This window comes from Artemia franciscana, chromosome 9, assembly GCF_032884065.1.
Source record: "Artemia franciscana chromosome 9, ASM3288406v1, whole genome shotgun sequence".
NCBI classification, from domain to species: Eukaryota; Metazoa; Arthropoda; class Branchiopoda; order Anostraca; family Artemiidae; genus Artemia; species Artemia franciscana.
In genome coordinates, this window is record NC_088871.1 from 28,089,125 (window position 1) to 28,115,312 (window position 26,188).

Below are 26,188 nucleotides of genomic sequence, written 5' to 3' on the forward strand. Positions count from 1 at the left end.
ACAAACATTTTTTTTTCATGGTGCTCTCTTTCCTTTGGTTTCTTTATAATTACATTATAGCCCCAAATTTCTAGGGGGCCATGCCCCCCTGCTTCCCTCCAGAACCCATGGAAGTGACATCAAAAGTATTGTTTTTAGTGTTAAATCACACTTACGGATGATAGAATAGATAAACATCACGTAGATATGAGCAATAACTTTCAAATGAGCCATTAAACGGTACTCTAAAAAGTCCTGGTAGCCCCCTAGTCTTAGCTTTTCCACTTGACCTATGTCACCAAAAGTGCCGTTTTTAGTGCCATTTGGAACTTGCTGATGATAGATTTTATAGGTAGGCTGCAGATATGAGCAATATCTTTTATATGAGCTATTGAAAATCTGTCTATTATACCTGCGATACCAATACACACGATAACAATACACCCATACCGACACGCGTGATATCAATACGTTTGATACCGATACAGTGTGTAGCCCTTTCCCCAGGGACTATGGAGGGTCACATCATTAGGAACTTTGAATTATCATGGACCAAATGGCTATCTCAAAATTTAGACTGGATGACTTTGGGGGTTGGGGCCCTTTAGAGAGGGGGGATGGTTGCCCTTCAATCTATTTGTCACTTCAAAAGGGCACTAAAAAATGTAATTTTTTTCTAAAGAGCTATTACACATCTTTCTATGATGTTCTGGTTACCCCATAGCTCTGCTAGTAAAAAAATGAAGAAAAAAGGGAGACAGATCAGTGCTATCATGCAAAAAAGTGATCTTCCTCGTTGTTCAAGGAGGGGGTCTGTAATTTCCCTTTACTGGGATATCTATCGTGGTAATTCCAATGGTAGACTTTTCAGTTTGATATGGCGCCATTTTTGAGGGGTTTCAGACTTTTTTCGAATTCACCATACATTTTTTCCGCAATAAACTTTTACTTTTAAGACGAACCGAATGAATAGTTACCATTCCTAAATCAGTTTCACATGGTTTTTGTTTTTTACTAGGTAGTTTTCTTCTAAAAATAGCTTTTAAATTTTGATGGCTATGGGCTTTGGCTCACTCTTTACTAGGTTGTAGCTACCGCTGCAACCATGATTCAAAATATATAAGTTTCATTAAGTTTAGTGTTACCCATCAAAGGCTAAAGACCTGAGAAACTTTGCTGATTTTCAAAAAAGAGGAGGAACACCCCCTAAAAATCAAAGAATTTTAATGAAGATTGTACCATCAGATTCTGCGTATCAAATAACCCTACTGTAAAAGTTCTGTAATTTTTTGCCAAAAGAAAGATCGCGGATGCGTCCTTATTTGTTTGTTTGTTTTTTTTTTCACAGGGGTGGTCGTATCGACCCAGTGGTCCTAAAATATTAGGAAAGGGCCATTCGAAAGTGAATTATAAATTCTAGTGTCCTTTTCAAGTGACTGAAAAACTGGAGGGCAACAAGGCCCCCTCCCACACCCTCTTTTTACCCAAAATCGTCAAATCAAAATTTTGAGATAGGCTTTTTGTTCAGCATAGTTGAAAGGCTTAATAACTACGCCTTTGGAGATAACATGACACCCACAGCCCCTGGGGAAAGGATTTTAAATTATAAAATTTGCCCATTTTTTACATATAGTGTTTGTTATTGGTAAGTATGCATATATTTTTTGGGTGTTGGGGGTGAATTTTCTGCTGGGGAGATTTTCCATCAGGAAAACTTTCCTTAGGTAGGGAAGTTTCCAGGGGATGAACTTTTCAGGGGAAATTTTAAACTGGGAAAATTTGCCAGAATTTATATATAATTTTTTTTTTTATATGTCTTGCTTTTTCTTTATCGACTCAATTTTACACATGAAGATGTTAAATATAATTATCCGGGGTAAATTTTCACTATGATTGAATTATCTAGAGGATATTTCCATTGGAAACGGGGGTTTTTCCGTGGAGGTGGAGCCAGATTTCCTGGCATTATTTTAAGAATGGTCAGGAATTAAGTAAAAAACAAATTTTTCTAATTTGAGAGAAAGGAGCAACATTAAAATTAAAATGAACAGAAATTATTACGTATACGAGGAGTTTTCCCCCTGCTCAACACCTCGGTCTTTACGCTAAAGTTTGAATTTTGCCCCAATTCTTTAAGAACCGCTCCTGAAACACAAAAGTCGATAGTTAGAACAATAAAAAGATTTCTGAAAAGTGTTAAAAACTTAAGCGTGAAGAGCGAGGTGTTGGGGAGGGGACAACCTCCCTCATATCCGTAATAATTTTTTTTCGTTTTAAGTTTTAATACTGCTCCTTACTTTCAGTTGAAAAACTTTGTTTTCTTATTTAATTATGTAAAAAAAAGCTTGTCTTGACTCCAACATATAGTTGTAAACTGATACTGATACTGTCACGTTCTCATACCCTGTGACATTGACAAGTGCCAATTTTAGATGTCATTTCCATAATAAAAGCGTTAGAGAACAGAGTTGGTTCTTCTTAATAAAAATAATACAAAGGATAATTTTTTTAAACAATAGCAGCTCAATTGGAAACAAATTTGAAGCGCCAGATGAGACGGTGCCAAATGGAGTTAAGATTTGATAGTTTGCTTATCTTGTCCTTAAATAATAAGAAATGTTCTCAGATGGCGTACCTCATCTCTATTTTTTGCGGGATCAAAGTACCGAATACTAGTACATGTTTATAGATTACAAACTAAGCCTTGCTTCAATCCCTTGAAATGGGATATAATAGATTTTTTTCTCAGTAAAAGACTTTAATAATAATGCACGGTGGTTTAACTTTGACTGTAAGTTACAGCTTTAAAACTGTAGCAAAGAATCATTTTCCTAGCTTAGCGATTAACTCAGTCAAATATATTATAAAAAAGGCTTTTAGCATATTCACTAGATGGAAGCAGGGCCTGTGTTACTCTTTGTATCTTTCTGCTTCTTGTAATCACTATTAATATGCCGCCGGTTCTGTAAAATTCCTATATATATGTCATATAGAATTAATATCTATAATCAGACCAATAGATTCATAGATCGTCAAAATTCATTTTAAAATAAATGGATGGTGGTCCTTTTTAGTGGGGGACTGCTATATATTCGTGGGAAAGTTTAAATAAAGTTAAGAGTTAAACTTATACTTATTACCACTTTTTGAAAATGACCTCCGTTAAACTTTTTAATATTATCAGTTAAGTTAGACAACGAGTTTTTAGTCAGGTTTAGTCTATAGTAAAAACTATTTAAAAAACAAGCGTAATTTACCGAAGTAAAAATTTTCTGTGATGAATTAAAAAGTGAAATCAAGATTTCAACAAAATAAAAAATTATCTTTTCTTAGTCTATGCAATATGTATTTGTAAAATTAGCACAGATAATGTGTGTGCTGATGCTTTTAATATTTTTTAGGATTTTGGAAATCAAACATTGTTGAAGAGCATTTTTTTTTACAGAAGACGCCTGAGGAACTATAAAGTGTTTTTACGGTAAAATAACAAAGCATAATAAGGTATTTTATTTTGTCTAAATTGCTTGATTAGGTACAACAAATAGGCCAAATCTACTAATTGGCTCCTTTACTGAATTGTCAAATGGATGCTTAATGAGATGTGCTAAAAGTCTTACGACTTACACTATTTTTTTAACAATCGGATCGTACCGTGAAATTCTACGACTATGAACACGAACTTGACTTTTCCTTTCTACAAATTAGTTAATGATTTTTTGTTTTCTGTTTTTTTTTTGTCGGAGCGGATTTTATGTTTTTGATAAAGCACTGTTCATGTTCATCTACAACTTTATGAAAATATCGGCAACAAGTTTATAATGCTAATTGTTAAGTGTTTTAGAGGGACTTGACCTGGTCTTTTCAAGTATTGAACGACTTCATCAGTCGTTAGTAATCTAGACTTAAAAAGTGCTAAAGAAAACAAAGAAATCTCTAAATCCTACTAGTATTATTTTTAATTTAGCGAGTGTTTTGTGAAGATGTTAACTTTAAACACAAAATCATATATTTTAGTAAAACTTAACAACAAAACACGGTGTGTGATTTTTCTCAGGGCAGATCAGACGTTTTTCAGAAGATTCGGTGAAAATAAACACTTTCTTCAAACCAATTACTGACGGTGTTGACGACATTTAGTTCACCTTTTCACTGGTGAGACTTTAGGACCATGCACTTTGGATAAACAGCTATTGAAGTGAAAGAGCTAATTAAAAAGAATTGTACCTCGAAATTAACCACTGTTGCCTACATAGCTATCCTAGCCCGATTTATGTTTCGAATGTCTGTGAGAAAAATAGAACGCTAGCCCGCTGTACATTTTCTTTGTCTAGACTGTGGATTAATGACAATTATTTACTACACATGTCCTTGCTTTTGTGTGTGGCAGCTGGGATCGAGTCCCAGATCTTGTATTACCAAGCAGAGACCAATCCACTGTGCCTCCTAAGTGCAAGTAGCGCTACCTTTATTGATTTATAATTACTTCTCATATTAATTGTTTTTTGAAGAAATAGAAGGACTTTCAGTTCGTTGAACCGTTATTTGGCCGACAGGTTCTGACTGGTTAGCTGATTTAGGTACTGGTACTACACTCATGCTTTTTCTTGATCGGATAAGACATTACATAAAATTATTCTAAGCCTATGTAATTTTTCTTTGCATAGTTTTGCCTAAACCCCACGGTTGTCAAGGGTGTCTTTTTTGGTTTAGTTTTGTGAATCAGGTCTATTTAGGCCCCTATATACCTCAATAGTGGCAAAGCAGGTGTCCCGACCCCCCTATTGTGCAAACATGGCCAAAATTATACATTTCCCATGTGCTATTCCATTACCCAAGAAATGGGAAATGTACAATTTTGGCTATATATTTACACATTTTAGGGGGAGGGTAAAATATAGTGGAATTGCTTTCAAAACTTGTGAGCTATGATTTCCTGTGTATTACAAAGTAAGGAGTGTTTTTCATTAAAACTTTTGTAACATAGAAAAATTTGTTGAATTTTACTGACAGCCTAAATCAGATAAAGTTAACATACTGATGCTTTACTACAGCCTACATGCTACTACAGCGCAGGTATGGCAGATGTATCTAAGGTCTTCATCTACAACAACCCCCAAATCTCTATATGAGGTACTCTTGAAAATTGGTTTTCTCTCACTAGAATTTGATAACATTGAATTGAAGTCTAGCAGAACCATATCAACTAGGAGACTTTGGCCAAAGAGCTCAGTTATGGGTAAAATTCTAGTTAATTGACTTTTTGCTATCTCGGAAAGGGTTTAGGTTAGGAAAATGAAACTTTCAGGGATGAAACTACAGACTAAAGTATGTCCCGGGAAGGTATTTTAAAGTACCCACCTCCACTCCTTCTCTCTCTAGAGGGCCCTGAAATTTGCCTACATGAAAGGTGTATATACCTATTGAAATTTTGACAAAACAACATTTTACCTGAATTTTCAGTTACTAGTTGCTTTTTCTCTGCCTTTAGTTCTGAAATTGCGATTCCTGTTATTTGAGTAGAATTTTGAGCCATTTCAATGGTTTTTTTTCAAAATTTAGGAAATGTATTTGCATATCTTTAAAACCTTATAAAATGGAACTGAGCAAAGTTAAGAAGCTGAAAACAATTTTGTTGTACTTCAATTAAGCAGAAGATCTATTTTGTGAGGTTTCACTTTTATAACACATATTTTTAAAGGTTATCAAAGGTCAGGCCCTCTAGAGGGAGAAGGAGTAGAGGTAGTTGCTTCAAAATACCTTCCCAGGAGATACTTTAGTCTGTAGATTCATCCCCAAAAGTTTCATTTTCCTAACCTAACTCCTTTCCAAGATAGCAAAAAGTGTATTAACTAGAATTTTACCCAGTTATGTAATTGTATGAGTCAATCAGATTTGTTTCAACTGATCTACCAGGTCAGAATCTGTGTTGGTGTTTTGATAGAAGGTTATTTGTGGCCAGATCTTTGAGAATGGCAGCATTTACAATGCCATCAAAGATTTTCCTGACAGCAGAGGCAGCAGCAGATTGGCCAATAATTGGGAGCTTTAAGCCTGTTACCTCCTTTGTGTGTTGGCAAGATATGGGGAACTTTCCAGTCCAATGGTTTGACCTTGGCATCAATAGTCTTTGGAAGAGCCTTGAGAGTAGCAATACTAATTGGGCATGAGCTTCCTTTAAGGCAGGATGGGCTCTCAAGGAATCTTCCTACACCTCCCATGTTAAACATTTGGAGTATGCCTGATGTTCCTGAATTAGTGATTTTGGCAGTTTTTATGGCACTTGGTATTTACCAAGGGACATATAGCAATGACAATTTATGTCTGTTGGTCCTGGTTTAGCCAGTTTGGACACTTCCAGATAAGCTTGGATGGTGAAAGTTGGCAGGTGTATCAGAGTCCAGACCAGATTAAATAAGAAATAGCTGTTTCCCCAATTCGACCATCTTGGGGGGAGTAGAGGGATGGTTAATTTGGAAAAATTAGAAAAAATGAGGTATCTTTAACTCCCAAACAGGTGATCAGATCTTAATGGAATTTGATATTTACAAGGATCTCATGTCTCAGAGCTCTTATTCTAAATCCCAACTGGATCTGGTGAGATTGGGGGGAGTTGAAGGGGGAAACCAGAAATCTGGGAAAATGCTTAGAGTGGAGACATCTGGATGAAACCTGGTGTGAAGAATAACCACTAGTCCTAGATACATGATTGACATAATTGGAATGGATCTGCTCTCTTTGTGGGGGTTGGGGGGAGGGTAATTTGAAAAAATTGGAAAAATGAGGTATTTTTGACTTACAAACAGGTGATTGGATCTTAATGAAATTTAATATCTAGAAGGACCTCATGTCTCAGAGCTCTTATTTTAAATCCTGACCAGTTCTAGTGACCTTGGGGAAGTTGGAGAGGGAGACCAGAAATCTTAGAAAACACTTAGAGTAGAGAGATTGGGATGAAACTTGGTGGAAAGAATAAGCACAAGTGCTAGATTCATGATTGACATAGCTGGACCAAATCTGCTCTCTTTGGGGGAGTTGGGGGTTATTTGGTTAATTAAAAAAATGAGGTGTTTTTAACTTACAAACAGGTGATTGGATCTTAATGAAACTTGATATTTAGAAGGACCTCGTGTCTCAAAGCTCTTATTTTAAATCATGACCAGATCTGGTAATATTGGGGGGAGTTGGAGGGGGAAACTGGAAATCTTGGAGAATGCTTAGAGTAGAGAGATTGGGATGAAACTTGGTGGGGAGAATTAACACAAGTTCTACATAATTGACATAACTGGACCAGATCCCCTCTCTTTGGGGGAGCCAGGGGGATTTCCAGTGCTTTGGTGAGTTTGGTGCTTTTGGATGTGCCAGGACAATGAAAATTGGTAGGCATGTCAGGGACCTGCACAAATTGACTTGATAACAGTTGTTTCCCCAATTTGACCATCTGGGGGTGGCTGGAGAGAGGGATTTATAGTACTTCAGTAAGTTTGAGAATAAGAACAAGTTATAGATACATGGTTGACATAAGCAGACTGGATTTAATCTCTTTGGAGGAGTTAAAGGGATTTCTATTGCTTTGGTGAGTTCAGTGCTTCTTGATGTGCTAGGATGATGAAATCAATGACTCTAATACTAAGTCTAATTTTAGGTTCTGACCTTGTCAGAAGTGCCATATGGGCTCTTGGCTCTTATAGAAAAAATTAAATAGAAAAAATCTGGTGAATATAATTCCAAAATAATTATAAAACCTATTTTGGGTTTGCATTCTAGATTGCTACACTTGACACTGTTGTTGTAAGATATCAAAAAATAGACCAAAAAATATTTTATTCAGCAATCAGAAACTTATTGCTATGATATATACCAGTTGGCTGCAGTCCCTTCAAATACTTCACATATTTATATTCCAAAGTCAAAAATTTCCCTCAAAAGACTTGATGTAGCTGTAATTAGAGCACATGAGAATGCATAAATTAGACCAAGGGACTAACCACTTTGATTGTACAGGAGTAATTCAGATATACAAATACACAAGCAGCACTCAAGCTTTAGAATTCTTTTTATGGGCCTGCATAGATAAATAAAACAGAGTAAATTGGCCACTTTGCTACAAGCAATAATCAAAATTTTATTGGTGTAAATAGGTCTGCATGAAGTAAAAACCCAAAAACATGTACTTTTTATTTGCAATTTCCACAAGTTCTATAGCGCACCCTGGCAAATAATGATGGCCAGACCACAGGCATGCGCGCAGGGGAGTGATTCGCCCCCCCAGACTTTGCAAAATGCTTAATTTTCCTGTCTTTTCCTAGTATTTCTTGCATAAGAGTTGAACCCCTCCCCCTCCCCCAAAAAACTTCTCCTCAAATAATAATTTCTCAAATTTTCTCCTCCAATAATAGTTCTTTTGCAAATAAATCTTCCTATTTACTTGCCAAATTACAAAGAATAACAATGCAATCATCATAATTTTGAGGGAGAAACCCCTTAAGTCCATCCTTCTCATGTTTGTTTAGTTGAAGCAACAAAGAAAACTGACACCTTTGTCTTTACCAAGTTGCTGCATCAGAAAAAAGAATTTACTAGAGAGTAAAATGCTTGGACTTTGGCTTAAGAGTTGTGGGTAAATGAGATCTGGCCCAACAGACTTCTTCGGATTAAGCTTTTTAAGGCAAGATGCAAACTCAGCCTCATCCAGTATAATTGGAGACATGTGAGTGTTAATTATGTAGTGTGGTAGGGTTGGGAGGGGGGCAGTGTCTGTAGATGTGAATACTGATGTAAACTGTTGATTCAAGGCATCAACAATTTTAGGGGGGTCATTTGACTGGATTGGTTGGTTTTTGAGGTTGTAGTAATGACCTCCTTGTAATTACCTATCAATTTTCTGGACAGTGCTTGAACTTTGTCCCTTTGCAGCTTTGAACTTAATTAGGTAGTCAGCCCTATGTGGATTCTGGTAATATACAGTATATTTCTATTAATTGGATCAGGCTATTATGTGTCCTTCCATTGCTGTCTGTGTTCTTAAAGAACAGTTCATTTTCAATCAAGTAATACTTTTGACAGGTCAAGAATACAGCTATTAGGTACGCACTCATTATAAGATTAAAAACAATAGAGACATAGATTATTTAATGCTGTAGCTGGGACCATTTGAGGGGGTTGGGTGCATTATCAGAGTAGAACTTCAGTACTTGTCAAGGGCCTGTTTGGTGGTTTGAAATAGATTAATCATATGATTTTGTATAGACTATCTTAAGATAAGGTAATTTATATCTATCTATGTACCCTTGCAAACATCTAACTTGAATCACATTGCAGTTTCTTCTAAAGGTGATGTACCAAGTATTTCAGCTGATTTTAAGTTATCTGACCATTTACTAATAACAGGTTCAATTCCAGTGCCTTTTCCAGGCTACTAAAATATTCCATATGGTCCCTAAGCACCTCAATCTTGTCATGATTGGTGAAAAATCCAACCAAGCCTTATTCACTGAATCATTGACGTTATTCTAAATAAAAATGCATTTGCTATTTAACCCCCTTTGGAAATTCCCAGGAAATGGGATCCAGACCTGTTTAGATTTGTACTGTGTTGATGTATGTCTTGCTCCCCATTTTGCAGAAAAAAACAAGCAGTTCCTTTGCATCAAATTTGGAAATGATTCATTCCTGAATCATCACCAAACTTCAATCTTTAAACTTGATGTACTCAAACAAATTATGGTTTTCTGTGTGAAAAGAATGTGGTCATCCAAATTTTGGGCTTATCAATAGGATAAGGATATTCACAAAGAGAAAGTTTTCCAAGCTTCTTGCTGTGCATAATAAAAATCTTTTCATTAAAAACTCCACACATCCAAAATAAGATTGGAATATGGTTTTCAGGTTTCTTCCTGGTTTGGAAACCTTCTTTTCTATAATATGTCCTGTTGAAACATGTATACTCCTCTACATCAGTTTGGTTTTAAGCAAGGATCAGGATGTGCTGATGCCCTTGTTGTAATCACTAATATTTTGATAAATGCTGATCCTTCTGAAGAAGTGCTGGTGCTTTGGGGAGATTTTAAGAGTTAGATTTTTGTTAGATTTTTAAAGAGGAGTTGTCTTCAGATCCATTTGGGTACTTGTATGACTGACTGTATTTGAAAGAGTATGATGTATGGAGACCATGATTCTACTCCACTTTCATGGGCGAATATAATGAGAAAAAGGTTGAGATGGCTAGGACATATTCTGCAGACAAAGGATGACAGATTGCCAGACATCATCCTTTTTTAACACCAATCTAGGGCCAAACAAAAATCAGGCTGTACCCAATAGTGGTGGGAAGAGGTTGTGAGAAAGGATTTAAAGGAACTTGACACTTCTTGTGGGGGGTGTAAAAAGGGAAGCTTTGAATAGATGGGGATGGACAGAGGAGTGTGTGCAGCTGTGTTGGCCTCAGATGTCTTGGTGCTGCACTGAGCTATTATTAGTAGTAAAAAGTTAAGAAAAATACAAATATCTTCCCATTCAGAAGCAATTCTCTAGTGTTGGCTTAAGGGCTAAAGTGATTACTGGGCAACCACCCTCTCCCATGCCCATTTTTGCTAACCCCCCCACTACAACCCACCATAATAATAGACCAAATTTTAGCTAGCCATTTTGTATAGAATAGTTGAGAGGTGTGATAAGTATGCCTCTAGGGATGACTTGGTCCCCAGAGCTGCACGGGTAATAAATTATGTATATTGCTAATTGCTGACAAATGTGGTTCTATAGTAGGATTAGAATGTTGTTTGATCTTGGGTTTCAGATCAGCTTGAGACTTTCAGGGATTGTTCCTTGGGTCAAGAGGAACACATTTTGTTGGGGGTGAGGGGGGGGGGGGCTTAGGAAGCCTAAAAATGTTTATTCCTCATCAGTTTGAAAGTTACAGCCATAGGTGGGAGAGGGCCTCAAAAAACGTGTTTCACTTGTTTCAAATGGCTTGAAACTTAAAACTAAGTCCTTGGGCCAGGTGGACTGTAATGAACAAAGATAATTTCAGTTTTGGTCATGAGCCCCTCAAAAATGGGAGCAGAAAAGGGGTAGCAATTTTTTTAATTGTCTCATAACTAATGTCCTTAAGTAATTAAACCTTGGGGACCCTAATTCCAAAAAGAAAAAGTAAAATAAAGTTATTTTCTCCTAAAAAAGGGTTAAAATCTTTTTTTTTCAATTGGCTTGAACCTTCCAAGTATTGTTAATTTTTGTTAAGGGGAGTAAACATTTTGTTGGGAAGGCGAAAAGTATCAGGGGTCTATAAATGGGTAAAAAACTTGTTGCTCCTTATTATTTTTTAAGTTGTAGGCACAAGTCCTTGAATCAAGGATAATCTAATATAAAAGGAACAGTTTGAGGACACTTTTCCATAAAAAAAGAACCAAAAACTGTTTGGTTTTTTATTGTCTCGAAACTTTTATCCTTAAGTCTTTGGATCTAGAGGACTCCAATCAATGGGGAGTGGTACAGGTTCCCTAGATCTTTGCCCCCCCCCTTGATAATGAAAAGCCTCTTTTTTGGGTGTTGTCTTTAAAAAATGATTATTTTTTTTATTTCAATGAAGAAACGACAATTTTGCCCCCCCCCTAGACTTTGAAAAGTATATTTTGCTCCCTTCCTGCTAAATTTTCATGAATTGGTGCTGCTGACCCATACACACAAGAAAAATAAGTATTTGTTCCACTAAAGAGTCAAAACTTCTCCCAATAGCTTGAAACATACACCCACAAGTTCTTAGGCCAAAGGAGCCCTCATGTACAAAAGATGTTTAGGCTGGGGACATAGACCCTCAAAAAGTGGGACCAAAAAGTGTTCATTTTTTATTTGGGTTTAATTTATACCAATTTTTCTTAGTTTTTAGCAGGTTTAGGCTGTTTTTTAGATGGTTGCTATTTGGCACATAATGACCTTTACTTTAAGGAAATTAAAAATTACATGGCAACATTGTTTATGTACGAGTTAGATTGTTATTGTTTAAGTTGGAAGTTTCAAAATTTCTGCTGTTTCCAGTTTGCAATGATATATGTTTCTTGAACTTTTGTATGGTGCAAGTCATCTTTTTACAGTTAAAACTATGTTTCTACTTGCTGGCATCTGGAATTGCACCTTGAATTAGCTTTAAAATACAGTCAATATTCTGTTGAAATGTTAATATTCTTCTCTGTTTCAGCAAACAAGGGCTTTTCAGTTGAGACTATCCAGCCCTTTTCCTTTTGAATTACTGTGTGAGATGAACAGAGCTACTGATTTGGTTGCTTCCTATTCATCTTGAATCTGCTCAGATTTCTTTCAGCAGATCTTTTGATTCTGGGAGTTGAAATATAAGAAGATAAACACTGATTTCTGAGCTCTGTGTTCAGGTATAGTCAGATCGAATCTTAGCTGATTGTGAGATTTTGGGGTGTTTGAAGCATTTTAACAGTTTACATTGCAGGATATACTGTGCAGACGTCAGCATATTACATTCAAATAGGCAATGGTCAATTGTCTCATTTTTTAAATTACAATACCCGCAAAGAGGGGAAGAGGGAACTGAGCTACTTGAATTAGGGAACTGATATGAACACGCCTGAAAATATAGCTGATTTGAGCCAGCCCGAATTCTATGATAAATTTTAGAAAGGTGCTTATTGGGGAAGGGCAATAAAATTGGATTATTCTTATTTAACAACGCCTCTGAGAGTCTCCATTGATAGTTGTCTGATAATCATAGTAATATTATGGTAGCAACAATGGCTATCTTCTTCTTCACTCTTGGCTGTAGTCTCGTTTGTTTAACTATTTAGCCAGCTTTTTTTCTGGTGCCAAATGGTGGGTGATATCCCTCTTGTAACATGCTGCTGCTCTACACAGGCTGAAGTGCTGCAGCCTAATGGCCTGACAAGTGGCCTATCTGCTTTGACAAACACGCTGGAAAAGACAGTGCCATATGTTTCATTGCACTGTTGGACTCTAGGGGATAGGATGGGATTGACATAGCTCAATGAGAGATTTGTATTAAAAAGGCTGAGAAGCTTAGGCAATGGGCATTTGTCAGGAGTCTATGCATTTTAGAAGGAAATGAGGATAGCTTGGGAGGAATGTTATGAACCAGAACCCCCAACAAACACTAACAAAAACATAATCAGAATATGAGTGCCTTTTGCTTGATCAGATAATTCTTAATTTCCAATGACCAAAACACGTCATCTTCTCGATTTTTCTTGTTTTACATCTTTTATGCTACTTTTGTATTGAAGTAATCACCTTTGAGACTATGTGCACCATTATTTTAGATACTGCTTGAAAGACATTTTTGTATTTTAACAGCAAGCCTATAAACTATTTAATAACACATTTATTTCCCTCTGGGGGCTAGTAACTATTCTGTTGATAATAAAACATTGCTATTGGGGTTTCTAAAGCTAGTCTTTGTGAACTTTGGGCTACTTATTCTTTATTTTCAGACCAATTTTATTATCTCCATGGCAATTGTAACAAAGAATCCCATAGAAGCAACTGGAAGCCCCAAAGCAACTGAAGTCAGGAAAAGGAAGGGAAATAAAACAGAACCAGAAAAATCAGCTCTAAGTGAGCAGAAAACAGAAGAAATAAAAGAAGTATCTGCAAAGGTAAAGAAAAAAAAAGCAAAAATAAAAAGTAAAAAAAAAAAAAAACATACTTTGATTTGTAAGAGTATACAACTTGCCCATAAAGTAGGCTAGACTGCAGAGTATAGGGAATGCACAAAAAAGCCCACAGAACAGGTTTTAAAATAAATAAACGGCTTTGTTATTCTGTAGTAGCTGATAGTGAGTTTTTTACCTTTCAAAATGAAGCTTAATCTTAGCTTTTTTTAATACTGGCACATGTTGATTTATATGTTATAAAAAGGAGATGAAAGAAACTTCTGTATGCAATCAATTTCAATTTTAAAATTAATTTTGGAATTGAAAACATTTTTCAATTCTAATAGGATTTATTACTGTTAAATTATGCTTTAATATTTCTAATTGTTGTTTTTATTGTCATTATTGAGTAAAAAAAAAAAATCTTATGTGTGTTTTTATTGTATTTTGATCTCAGTTGTAATCCTTTTGCAGAGTAGATTTAACACACATTGAGAGACAAGTTAAAATAAACACCTTTTTCTGGTTAGTGTGCTTAATTTATTTGAAAGTGCTTTTTGTTTGTCCTGTGAAGGGTATGATTGATTGGAGTAATGTAAACACTTCTTTTTTTATTGTCATTTGGATGACAAAACTAATTCCACCAAAACACATCACTTTCTTCCTTGATTATGAGAATAGTAGACTATCACACTTTCAAATTTCAATTGGCTTTGGATCCTATTGTGGTTATTGGTAAATTTTGCGTTAATTTCATGTTGATCATTATTGTGATTCGTAGAGTAGATTACTGTGAATCTACTCTGTAAATGAAGCTATAAAAATAAAGTAAGGGAGCTATAAAAAGCTCTGCATTTGATATTCTTGGTGACATTTCCAATAAAGTATTGTCTAGCAAGATGAAACTTAATACAAATAAGTCTTTAATTCTAACATTTAATTTCCTCAACCCCATCTTTTTTAATTCCTATACTTCCCAGATTAACTACTTTTCAAATTAGACTTCTTAGTAATAGTAGGCTAACCTATTCCTTACTCTACCCAAGTCTTTTTTTCAAAATTTTGATGCCCACTAAACCATGTTCTTCGTATTTAAATATCTTTTGCTTGCCTTTTATTGGAATGTGAACAAAATCGAAGTAGTTCAAAAAAGAGCTCTAAAGACTATATAGAAGCACAAACGACGTATGCTTATTGTTTATAGAAGGTGGACACCCTACGTGATAGATATGATACCCTTTACGTCAGGTTTGGCCAAAAGGTTTTAATTATCTCGGTGACCCAGGAACTATTTCCTCCCCTCCTGCAACTTAAACCAAAGTTGCCCTCCAAGGGAAGGCCCATTAATCAGTCCTTATTTATAAATGGCCAGGTATAAGAAAAGTTTTATGCTAACTTTAACATTAAAAACATTAAAAAAGTTTTAATGTTGATATTTAATTCTATTTTTAATTATCGTAGTCCCTTTTAACTGCATATGCTCTATTATTTTCAAGCTTCATGCTTTATCATTCGACAAATGTTGTAATATATTTGATTTCGTGGGGAGGGGGATATAGGCCTAATGATTTAGGGAGTAGATTTATATCCAAAATATGCTGATTTTCATGTTTCTTAGCACGGTTTCCTGAGTAGTGAGGTTTCTTACGCTCCTGAATTTCTTAACACGGTTTCCTGAATAGGGCGGATTCTCTTCTCCTGGTTCTCCTGTGCAGGCATGCTTGAAGTATTGTTATTTTGCTTTGAAATATTTCAAGTTGTTCAATGAATGAGTGGCTCATTCTTCCCTTTTCTATTTTTTTCAGGAGCACGGAAAAGAAAAATTGAAAAGAAGAGACTCAAAAGAAGTGCCACTCTCAACAATATGGCGGCCAGGTGTCATGATGCTTCTATTATTTGCCATTGCAGCAGGGCTACGTTTCTATCGACTATCTGAGCCAAACAGCATAGTGTAAGTTTTATTTTTCTTGAGCTATTTATTCTTATTATCTAAAAAAAAATGTTGTAACTGGGCAGCATCTAAGTTTTTTTCGTTGAGTTGGGGTTTCTACTGTTTTTCTTCGAATTTCTTTTTTATGATTCTTTGATGAAAGAAATTGCTGAGTTCTGTTCTGACGTAGTGTTCTGCCTGTCTATGTGAGTTGACTCATATGCAATGCATGGACAGAAAAATAGGAATAGTTTGGATGCTGAGAAGCAAAACCTATCAAATAGACGTCATTGAATGTCCTATTTTGTAGTGATTGAAACATACTCGTCCTAAACTAATAAAGATCTACTTATAAGTGTCATTCTAGCTGATTGTAGCACACTAGACTTGATACCCTTTGTCTGTGAGGACAGGGGTTCGAGTCCTGGTGTCACTGATTATTCGGTTTGGGACGAGGTCAGTGATTTGACTCTGTAACCTCTGCCAGATTCGACCGACCCCTAAATGGATACCTGGAGAAATCTAGGGAAGGTAAATAGGAAGGGTGTGTGAAAGCACAGGATGGCTGGTCCCCATTGCACTTCCTGGCTGAAGGGCCGTGAAACGGAGATCAGCACCACGGTGAGAAATGTAAAGTGCATTGCCGTTTTAACCTTTCTTCCAAGTTGAGACCCTTTTTTTCTGTATATATAGAGTGGGCGTGGTTTTGTCATATTTAACCCAATCTGATTCCAGTATGTTAAAAATGAGTAATTGTGCTTCCTATGGAATAAATCAAGCTTTTTTTGTGCGGGGGTTCCTCCTCAGGACATTTGATTTTAGGATTTAGTGGCGTCTTTAGCCCCTCCTCCTGCCAAAGTTTGTGCCCATAACTCAATCAGTAACATAAAAACTTGGCTAGCTACAAAAATTTTACATAATAAAAACATAAGACTCCATGGGAATTATTTTACGCAAGACTTAAGAATCAAATCAAATGGCCCAAACATGGGATTTTTAAGAAAAAGAAAATATAATAATGCAACATATACTATGATAATTAAAATTGCTCAAGACATTAAAAATTACTAATTATTAAAAACACGAACAAAACTTGGCACAAAGCTTCGCGAATAGCGGTGTGAACTGGAGGAAACCGGTGTCAATTTAGGAACTTTCACAGCTGCTTCTCTGGGAAATCAGGATCTAAGAGGGAGAAAAGGAGACGAAATGATTTTCCTGTTGATGTGATGGAGAAGGTGGATTGAGCCAAAACTCATGCACAGTTTCTCGTGACAGATATAAAGGGGTTCGGGCTTAAATGCCTCTAGATAAAATGAATAAGGTAACAGGAAGGTGGGTCCTTATATTTAACAACTAGCAACTGAATCGACTCCATGGGAACTTTAAATTCCACTGTCACTAGCACTTTCAATACAAGTGTCAGGTACTTACAAAGCCCCCCCCCCCCCCCCAGACTTATGTGATTTCTATTTTACATGTAATATTTATATTTTATAAATCATTCACCATTTTTTTAAGGCCCCCTTGTTTCTTTTTTAATTGCAAATTATAATCCTCTTTTAGAGTAAGAACTTAAAAATGTTCACAAACTCTTGACTTGTCGAAAAAAGGAGTTTTTTGTGAAAACCATTAATTACCTGGTGATCTAAAAATCTATTCTTGTTGCTGGAAAAGCCTATCCTTAGTTTTCAGGCGACCAAATAATAAACAAATTCGCCTTTTGAATCAATATCGGGCGTCAAATAACGGACTGACCATATTTCTTTATGAATTAGAGATGCATTTCTTTAATAATTCTGATTATAATGAAATATAGGATGCACTAAAAAAAAAAATAATAAATTGAATGTCCCGGAGGGTTTCCAGCCCGGAGGGTATGCAAAAGCAATAAATTTTCCAAAATTCAGAAATATATAAGTTTTATTTCAAGGAACCTTTTTTCCAAACCTCTGCCTCCCCGAAACAAATTATACTGCTCCTCCTCTTGGCAGTTCTTTCAGAAGTAGTTTAAATGAGTCCAGGTGTTTCTGTTACTTTTTCTCCTAAGAAGCTTTCACTATAATTTCTATGGTTTCTTGTTTTGTTTGTTTATTTCTTAACCACTTATAAAAAACTTTTTATAATTATAAATTATTTTATTTGGGCTATTGACCACAAGTGAAGCTTCATTGAAATTTTCTTCATAAAATACTTCATAAAATGCTTCTTGAATGTGAAAATAACTGCCTAAGAAGAATACTCATAGCTCATTATTATTATGAAAGAGTAGGGATTCAGAGATTAAAGTAACGGAAAAAGAACAGTTGATAACCGAGGAGATTCACTAAAGACGTTGGAAGTATTGGGCTGTATGACGTAAATGACGAAAAAAATTCTACCTTTTCATGCGTGGACCTGGAAACTACCTAGCCGGTCGAGAGGTGGTAGGTAGCAGACCACACCAGGTCCCTTTCTAGAAAAGGAGGCTGATACGGCAAAGAAAGCAATGGGGGAGCTTTGGTCTTTAACCCAGGATCTTGCAACTTACTGGACAACTGCTACTGTCTTATTTGCTTCAAGACTTAAGAAGACCTAAATCTTAATAATTAAGTTTATCACATTTTTGAAACTTAGTCTAGTCAGGATAATAAAGTGCGATGCTATTTCGAAAACCTCTCTTGTGCCTTTTGAAATGTAGTGTGTGAAATTTCTTGATCATCCCCATGTCCAATTTTTGTTTGTACGTTTCAGAGCATGAGTTTGAAGGTATTTTCTATTGGGTCACAATATTAAAATTATTTTGTTTCTTCGGAAAAGTCGTAGTCATAAAAGTCGTTGTGACGTTATTAATCTTCTGGAATGAAGAAACTTTTTTCGTTTGGAAATTAGTGCTCCAAATTTTTTTTTCTACCATCTGGAAATCTATTGAGAAAACATATAACATTTCTCCCTCCCCGATAAAAAATACACATCTTGAAAATTCAGAATTTATATTCATAGTCAGTACCTTACCATGCTTGACTGCACCCCCTGAAAGGACAACCTCCACTTTTTTCGTTGCTACATATTGTGAGGGGTTACTCATTTAGGGCTCGATTAGCAGGCCCTTGGAACTTCGGAGGTCGTCTTGCATTCTTGTTACTTTTTTCTTTTTTTTAGGTTTGATGAGCTGCATTATGGTCGTTATGCTGGTTTATATTTGAAAAAGACATTTTTCTTCGATTCTCATCCACCGCTTGGGAAGCAGATGTTGGCTCTTGCTGGCTATCTAGCTGGCTTTAATGGTAAGATACATGAAAGTGTCAAATGTGGCCTGAAAGTTATATCTTTGATTAAGATATCATTCGTATTTCGTTTCATCATTTATGTTTAACCTAAAAATTAAACATGAAAAATTAAAACTTGTAAAGTTTGTTGATTCGAATAGAAATTTGTGATTTAAAGGTAAACCATTCCTAGACTAAATAATTATTGAATTACATCTATTATAATAGGTGTACTTATTCTTAAATTTTTTCAGAGGGGGAGGGGGTAAACATATCTGGATAAGTCTAACACTCCACAAAAAGCTCTTTTATAGACTAGCATTCGAATTGAATAATTCAGTGTTTATGTCTCTCTGATAATTCTCCTTGTAAATTCTCTTCTCATCTATGTAGCTTCTGTGTGCTGGTATGGACTTCGTATTAGAGCCATTCTTAAAAAATAAAAATGTTGAGATAATCTTGCTGTTTTAGATGATTATATTAGGTGGCATTCCGCTAACTTCAGCTAACACAAATTCCGCTAACACAAATTCAGCTAATTCCGCTAACACAAAATCTGCAACACATTTTTTTATTCAGTTTAGTCTAGAAAGAAAGTGTAAGTGACTACTTTAATTTGTCAGTACCCACTTATTTTTTGTTTTTTTTTAGCTACGGAGTATAAATTTGAAAAAATTGGCAACGCCTATAATGAGTCAGTTCCAGTATTTGCGATGAGGATGGTCCCGGCCCTTTGTGGTTCATTGGTTGTTCCATTAGCTTACCAGATCATGTTGCTCCTTGGGTTTCATCAGTGGACGGCTGCTTTAACTGCATTCCTGTTTGCATTCGGTATGTTAACTAATGTCAGTGGTGTGTAGTATTCAATATCTAAATATCTGGATAGACGTTAATAAAAAGTATCAAAATGAAGTATCTATTTTGATAATGATATTGCTTTCACAGAAATTATGAAAGAAAATGCAATACAAAATCTAAGAAAATACGAGCAGAAATAATCCTATTGATGAGGGTTACTATTCCCACGCTCTGCCTCCCTGCTCAACCATTGACTTTCCAAACTCAAGTTTGACTTCTTTTTTTTTCTATGCTCTAATGATGAATGCACATATGCACAAACAGCGAGAAAGTTTCTTTTTTTTATCACAATGCCTTGGGAAGCATTCACAATTGCTTTAAACTTTCAGTTGCAAGATTTTGGAAAGCAATTGGTAAATAAACACTTGCATTTATCGACCAGCAATAATTTTGACATCTAAAGTCTAATAATTAAACTTTACCGTGAAGATTGGGAAGTCGAGAATGACAAGAGCCCCTTTCATAAACATTTCTTTTGGTTTAAACTTTATCGTTACCTGTTACTTTTATTTAAAAAAAAAAATGTTATCTGTATTTCCTTTCTGCTCATTTTAATGTCATATCTGGCGCATTCTTAGATGTGGAGAGGACTATCCTATTATTTTTATTTTTTTAGTGTAGTTTTTCGCAAACATCCGTCATTGGTAGATTTGCACGGCTCCATCCTCCCCCTTCTCTGTAATTAAACATGTGAACGTAGCCTTCTATGCGGCAGTCACAATATTCCTTTAGTAAAAGAGGAACTGTCATCTGCAGTGCCCCTATTGCAGCTCTGGTATTCCTAGAGCTCTGGCTCCTGTGTGCCAAAAAAATGGATTGCGATCGAGCTTAGATGACAGCAAAAAGGGGTGATGTATTGTCCAACTGTATTCCTCTTGATGAAGGAGGTTGGGGGGATGATTATCCTCTCCTCCTCATGCTCTTTCATAAACGTCACATTGAAAATTTTAAAGTTGGGCCTAAAATACACTTTTTGAGATACCCCCCTTCCTACACTCATGGAAAGATCCACTGAAATCCCTCCTAATACTCGGTTAGTAGCTGTGGACTCATGGGCAGAATCGAGGAAACCTCAAATGAATAAACTCAGCTAAGGACAGCTCCAAAATAATTTCCGGAATAGCTGTTTATGTTTATGAATTGCGTATATGTTTAGGGACGAATGTGATACAGCGTGGCATTATGGTTTTTGAGACTAGGAGGAAGAACAAATAGGCTTAAAAAGGTGGACAAGTGGGTTCGCGTTGACAGGGTTTGGGTATTATGATGGATGAGGAAACTTTTAGAACCCGTTCATGATTAAGGCTATGAGTAACAGATTAACGTTTGTAACATTTCAAAGGGAGAGAGAGAATACAAGTCTATAGTCATGTGCAGATACGACCGTTTAAATTCTTCAAGGAACAATAAAGTTAGAAAAAACACTACAAGTTTTTTTTTTCATTTGCGGCTGGAAAAGTTGTTCATTTGAATAAAAGCTGTTTGTATAGGTGAGTTGAAATTCAGTTGATTCAGTTGAAGCTTATCCACTTTTTACATCCTAATTACCGACTTCGTAAAATGGAATTTATCAGCTCGTTAGTTTTAAAGGGAATCAACCTAAAGTTGAGGGACTGGAGAGGCCGATTGACAATCATTTTTTAAATGTTTTAGTTCTTTTCTAATATTACACACGCACGACCAAAATATGTTACGGATGTAACAGAAAACGTTTTAAGCAAAATAATTTTTTACTTTTTAAGATGACACCATGCGTTGAATAATAAGCTACACCTGAGCTGTAATATATGGTTTTACTGGTTATAAGAACGGGGACTTTCACGTATACTTTCAATTTTCAGTCATCTATACTTTGACTTTGTTATTCTGGTGGTTTAACTGCATAACAGTAAACTTGCCCGGTATATGTATATGGCTGTTGTTATTATTATTATTATTTGTTATTTTTCTTTGTCTGCAAACCAGGAAGAATATTGGAAGCTACAGTGATTGCAGTGGTCAGGTATGGAAGCATTGGCAATCTGAAAAACAAAAGATGAATTGCTATATTTTTCGAGAGAAATTGCCTACGGATTGTTTTGGGTACACGACTGACTGACCGTGTCTCTAAGAGTAAGCTCTACGAAAAAGGATGATAGATTACCCAAGGTCGTCCTTGTTGAGCAACTGTCTAGGGCCAAACGAAAAGTAGGTCGCCCCTGAATAGGGTAGGAGGATATGTGAAGAGGGAGGCTTTGGATAGATTAGGATGGAGGAGGTGCGTGTGTAGTTGTGTTGGCCTCAGGTGACTTGGTGCTGCAGGGAGTTGTTAGCAGTAATGGTAGTATTATTGTTAATATTGTTCATAATTGTATGTTATTATTAATGCTATTATTGCTTGTTATAAGTTATTATTGTTTTTATATTTGTTATTATTGTCATTATTCCTACTATTCCGCGTTGGAACTAGTGTTTTCTCATAATTTTTTTTTCTTTATTTAGACAACTCCCTTGTAACTCAGTCTCATTTTATGTTGATGGAGTCAATTTTGATGTTTTTTTCTCTGTCTGGAATTATGTGCATTTTGAGGTTCCGACAAAATAGTACTAAGGATTTTTCTTTTGGATGGTGGTTTTGGCTATCGTCTGGCGTTGCACTTCTTACTTGTGCTAATTGGTTAGTATTCTTACTTATTTAGCCTCCTGTTTTATTACTTTTTAGTATTTGAGTTTCAGTTTTTGGTTTGTTTTCTTATCCCTTTTATTAGATTTGTGATGTCTTTGTTGTTGTGTATTGCCTTTCAAGCACTTTCTTTCTCCGTTCTTCTTTAAGGAATAAATCTCCCTCTTGTAGTGTTTTGAATGGTTTATTGTAATAGCCAAAAATTGGCAAATGTTATTGAAAAGGTAATGAGCTGTTAGCAAAATCACAAAAACTTCTAGGGGTAGGGAACAGGCTTAAAGTGGTTAAAACACTTTGTAGGGTTTTGAAAGTTTTATCATGGTATCTAATCTGTAACTTTTAGCAAAATGAAAGTCTAATACGGGGGTTGGCGAATCACTGCTTGCTATAGTAGGCAACATTTTTAGAACTTTTGTTTCAAATATAAGTTTGTTAAAATAGGAACTTTAGTGATTTAATTTAAGGTATACCTTAATATTTTATGTTACTTTTTTTTCTACGCTGAAAGAAGCCGATGTTGTCACACTAAAGAGAGGTTTCCTAGGCCTAGTCCGATATAATTTCTTTGAGTAAAAACATTTTCTTGCAACCAAAAGAATATTTGTAAATTTTGTAAACAACTGTAAAAAGTCTACCTGTTATCATCAAGCAATTCTTTTTTTTACACTCGGGTCCTTTGATCTGTTGGGCTATGAAACCTATGATCCTTTTAAGTTTTGACGTCACTTAAGTTTAATGTATTTATTAATTTCTCTCCGTTTTAATATCATTCAGCGTTCATGAGTGAGGCTGCCGTTCCCTTGACCGACACTCTACGCTAAAGTTTAACTTTTGCATAACAATGCTTGAAAGTGTAATTCACCCTGAAAAGGTTTGTTGCATTTTTTTATATTTTCAGCGATGAGAAAGAGAACGCCAAAAATGATTTTCCAGGTCAGGATGTTCATATTTTTCAAAGGGAGGGGGGCGCTTCCTTGGGGTTGCCCTTCTAAACGTCGGAGTGGTAAGCATATGAATGCGATACTTTATTTTACTTAAAACATTTTGCAGCCAGAGATGAGGTTTTACCCTCTCAACATCCATAGTACACGCTGAGTTCAAATATGCACTTCCAAATGAGGGAGTTTTAAGGGGTAAAGCCATCAATCCAAGTGCCCGTGAAATACTTCCTGGGAAAACCTACATGCATTACTCCTATAAAAGTACTTTTTGGAGCTTCAAGCACTCCCCCCCTCCCACAAAAAGGTCTACTGACATTCCTACCCTTAGAACAATAGTTAGTGTCTAACTATGCAACACAGTGAAACCGTTAGTAATCGTGCATATGCGTACTGTGATGAATGTGTAATAAGTTCTATAATTGTACTGGTTTTATAATGTATAGAAACAAAAACCCCACTGTGTGATAGTAAGGCCTCTGAAACTGGAAGGCTATGTAATTAACCGTCTCAGAATTTGTTTTGTGGTACAAAATCGGTTCTTGAACTTAGGGAAAGAGCACTAGAACTTTATAATTTCTTTTCGAATGACCTCCCTCCTGACTTACTACGACTAGTAATTCTTTGGGTGTGAGTGCAAACCTGTCCCTATCTTGAATTTCTAGGCTCCTCAGACATGCTTAGTTTTAGGATGAGGGTTATGTTTTATTGACATCGCTCTAAGTATTCAGAAACTCCAGGAAAAGCTATTTATGTACAGCATGTATCAAAATAGTTTTTGGTGTACATTTGTTGTCAAATTCTTGTCTTAATTTTGGTTAAAATTGCCACAGACTGCTCTTAACTCAACTGACTACCACGAAATTAAGCTTAATTAGGTGTTATACCAAGGACTGATGCACTCATTTTGTTATTGGTTGTGTGTGCTCGCTGCCTTCTGCATAACTGGATTATAATAAAAGCTGCCTTCTGCATAACTGGATTATAATAAAACCTATGTATTTGTTATGTAACTTTAGTCTGCTTTTTGTGTTTATGTTTAGCTGCTTATTTTGTTTTTGTAGTGTGAAGTACGTTGGATTCTATTCACTTGCACTTGGCGCTGCTTTGGTCGGTCACGAATTTTGGGTTCGAGTTCTTGCCCGAAAAGACATTTCTCGGCCTTTGTTATGGAAGCACATAATTACTCGTGGACTTGCTTTTTCTCTGATTCCATCTTTTATTTATTTGGCAGTTTTCTATGTTCATTTAAGCATTTTGACTAATGCTGGACCGCATGACTCTGCTATGTCTAGTGCATTCCAAGCCAGTTTAGAAGTAAGCGCTCCTCCTTATCCTTTTGTCTCTTTTAGACCTCTGTTTTCTTTGTTGCCTTTTCCCTTATGCTTTTGTTCTTTATTTGCATGTTTTCATTTTTAATTGTGTGTAGTTTTTTTTGTATTGTGTGTTACAGCAGGAAGAGATTATATTTTCTTGATTGTCAAAGATAGTTTAGTATCATACAAGTACCTGCACAGGGAGTGGGAAAGGGTTTTTGGTTCTTAACTTATTGCCTGCTTGTACTTCCTGCATAATTTTTTATTTACTCTTATAATTTCCCTGTTTTTTGAATGTTGACAAGCTCTCCACTCTGTTTGAAATCAATATGATGTATGCGACTGGTGCAATTTATTCCTAAAATAAGAATTGAGAAAAGAAATTAACCGCTTTTGATGAGTACCTTTAACATTAGTACATCCTACATATCTAGAATCAGCATACACAATAGATTTTATCGCTGCATATATTTTAATCAAAATTCGTTTTGACGCTTGGTATTTACTAAGTGCCATATAGCGATCGCTATTTCTGTCTGTCGGTCCCGGTTTTGCTAGTTCGGGCACTTCCAGATAAGCTCGGACAATGACAGTTGACAGGCGTATCAGGAACCAGACCAGATTAAATTAGAAAAAGTCGCTTCCCCGATTCGACCATCTGGGGGGGGGGGAGCAAGCGAACGAGATATTTGAGGAGAATCGAATTTGCCGATAAAACAAATAATTGTTGTTCCTAAGGGTAGCTTGCTGGTCTAGAGCTGAAGATCCGAAACCAGATACGTGATCAATATAGCGATCGCTGAAAGTTGGCAGGTGTATTAGGGACCGGACCAGATTAAATTAGAAATAGTCGCCTCCCCGATTTGACCACCTGGGGGGGGGGGAGGACGGTTAATTTGGAAAACTTAGAAAAAATGAGGTATATTTTACTTACGAATAGGTGATCGGATCTTAATGAATTTTGATATTTAGAAGGACCTTGTGTCTCAAAGCTTTTTGAAGGGGGAAACTGGAAGGGGGAGGGGAGATCTTGGAAAACGCTTACAGTGGAGAGATCGGGATAAAACTTGGTGGGAAGAATATGCACAAGCCTTATATACGTGATTAACATAACCGGACCGGATCCGCTCTCTTTGGGGGAGGTGGATTTCAAGTGCTTCGGCGAGTTCGGTGCTTCTGGACGTGCTAAGACGATGAAAATTGGTAGGCGTGTCAGGTACCTGCACAAATTGACTTGATAACAGTCGTTTCCCCGATTCGACCATCTGGGGGGGGCTGGAGGGAGAGGAAATCGTGAAAATTGAGGCATGTTTACCTCACGAATGGGTGATCGGATCTTGATGAAACTTTATATATAGAAATATGTCATGTCTCAGATGTTTCATTTTTAAGTCGGAACGGATCCGGAGACATTGGGGTGGAGGGGGAAAACGGAAATCTTGGAAAACGCTTAAAGTGGAGAGATCGGGATGAAACTTGATGGGAAGAATAAGCACAAGTTCTAGATACATGATTGACATAACCGGAACAGATCCTATCTCTTTGGGGGAGTTGGGGGGATTTCTAGTGCTTAGGCGAGTTCGAGAACAAGCACAAGTTTTAGATGCGTGATTGACTATAACTGGA

The 26,188-nt window shown here is 36.2% G+C and overlaps 1 protein-coding gene across 1 annotated transcript in view; it reads left to right on the plus strand.

Moving 5' to 3' along the window:
• Positions 1 to 12,339: 12,339 nt before the first annotated feature.
• The window catches only part of LOC136031226 (protein O-mannosyltransferase 1-like), a 50,357-nt gene continuing 36,508 nt past the window's right edge, over positions 12,340 to 26,188 (plus strand). The window contains exons 1-7 of the mRNA XM_065710624.1: positions 12,340 to 12,362; positions 13,449 to 13,613; positions 15,416 to 15,561; positions 18,682 to 18,806; positions 19,440 to 19,619; positions 22,128 to 22,302; positions 24,311 to 24,563. Of these exons, the coding sequence (XP_065566696.1) occupies positions 13,467 to 13,613; positions 15,416 to 15,561; positions 18,682 to 18,806; positions 19,440 to 19,619; positions 22,128 to 22,302; positions 24,311 to 24,563 (1,026 nt within the window). The 5' untranslated portion in view covers positions 12,340 to 12,362; positions 13,449 to 13,466. The remainder of the gene's footprint in view (positions 12,363 to 13,448; positions 13,614 to 15,415; positions 15,562 to 18,681; positions 18,807 to 19,439; positions 19,620 to 22,127; positions 22,303 to 24,310; positions 24,564 to 26,188) is intronic.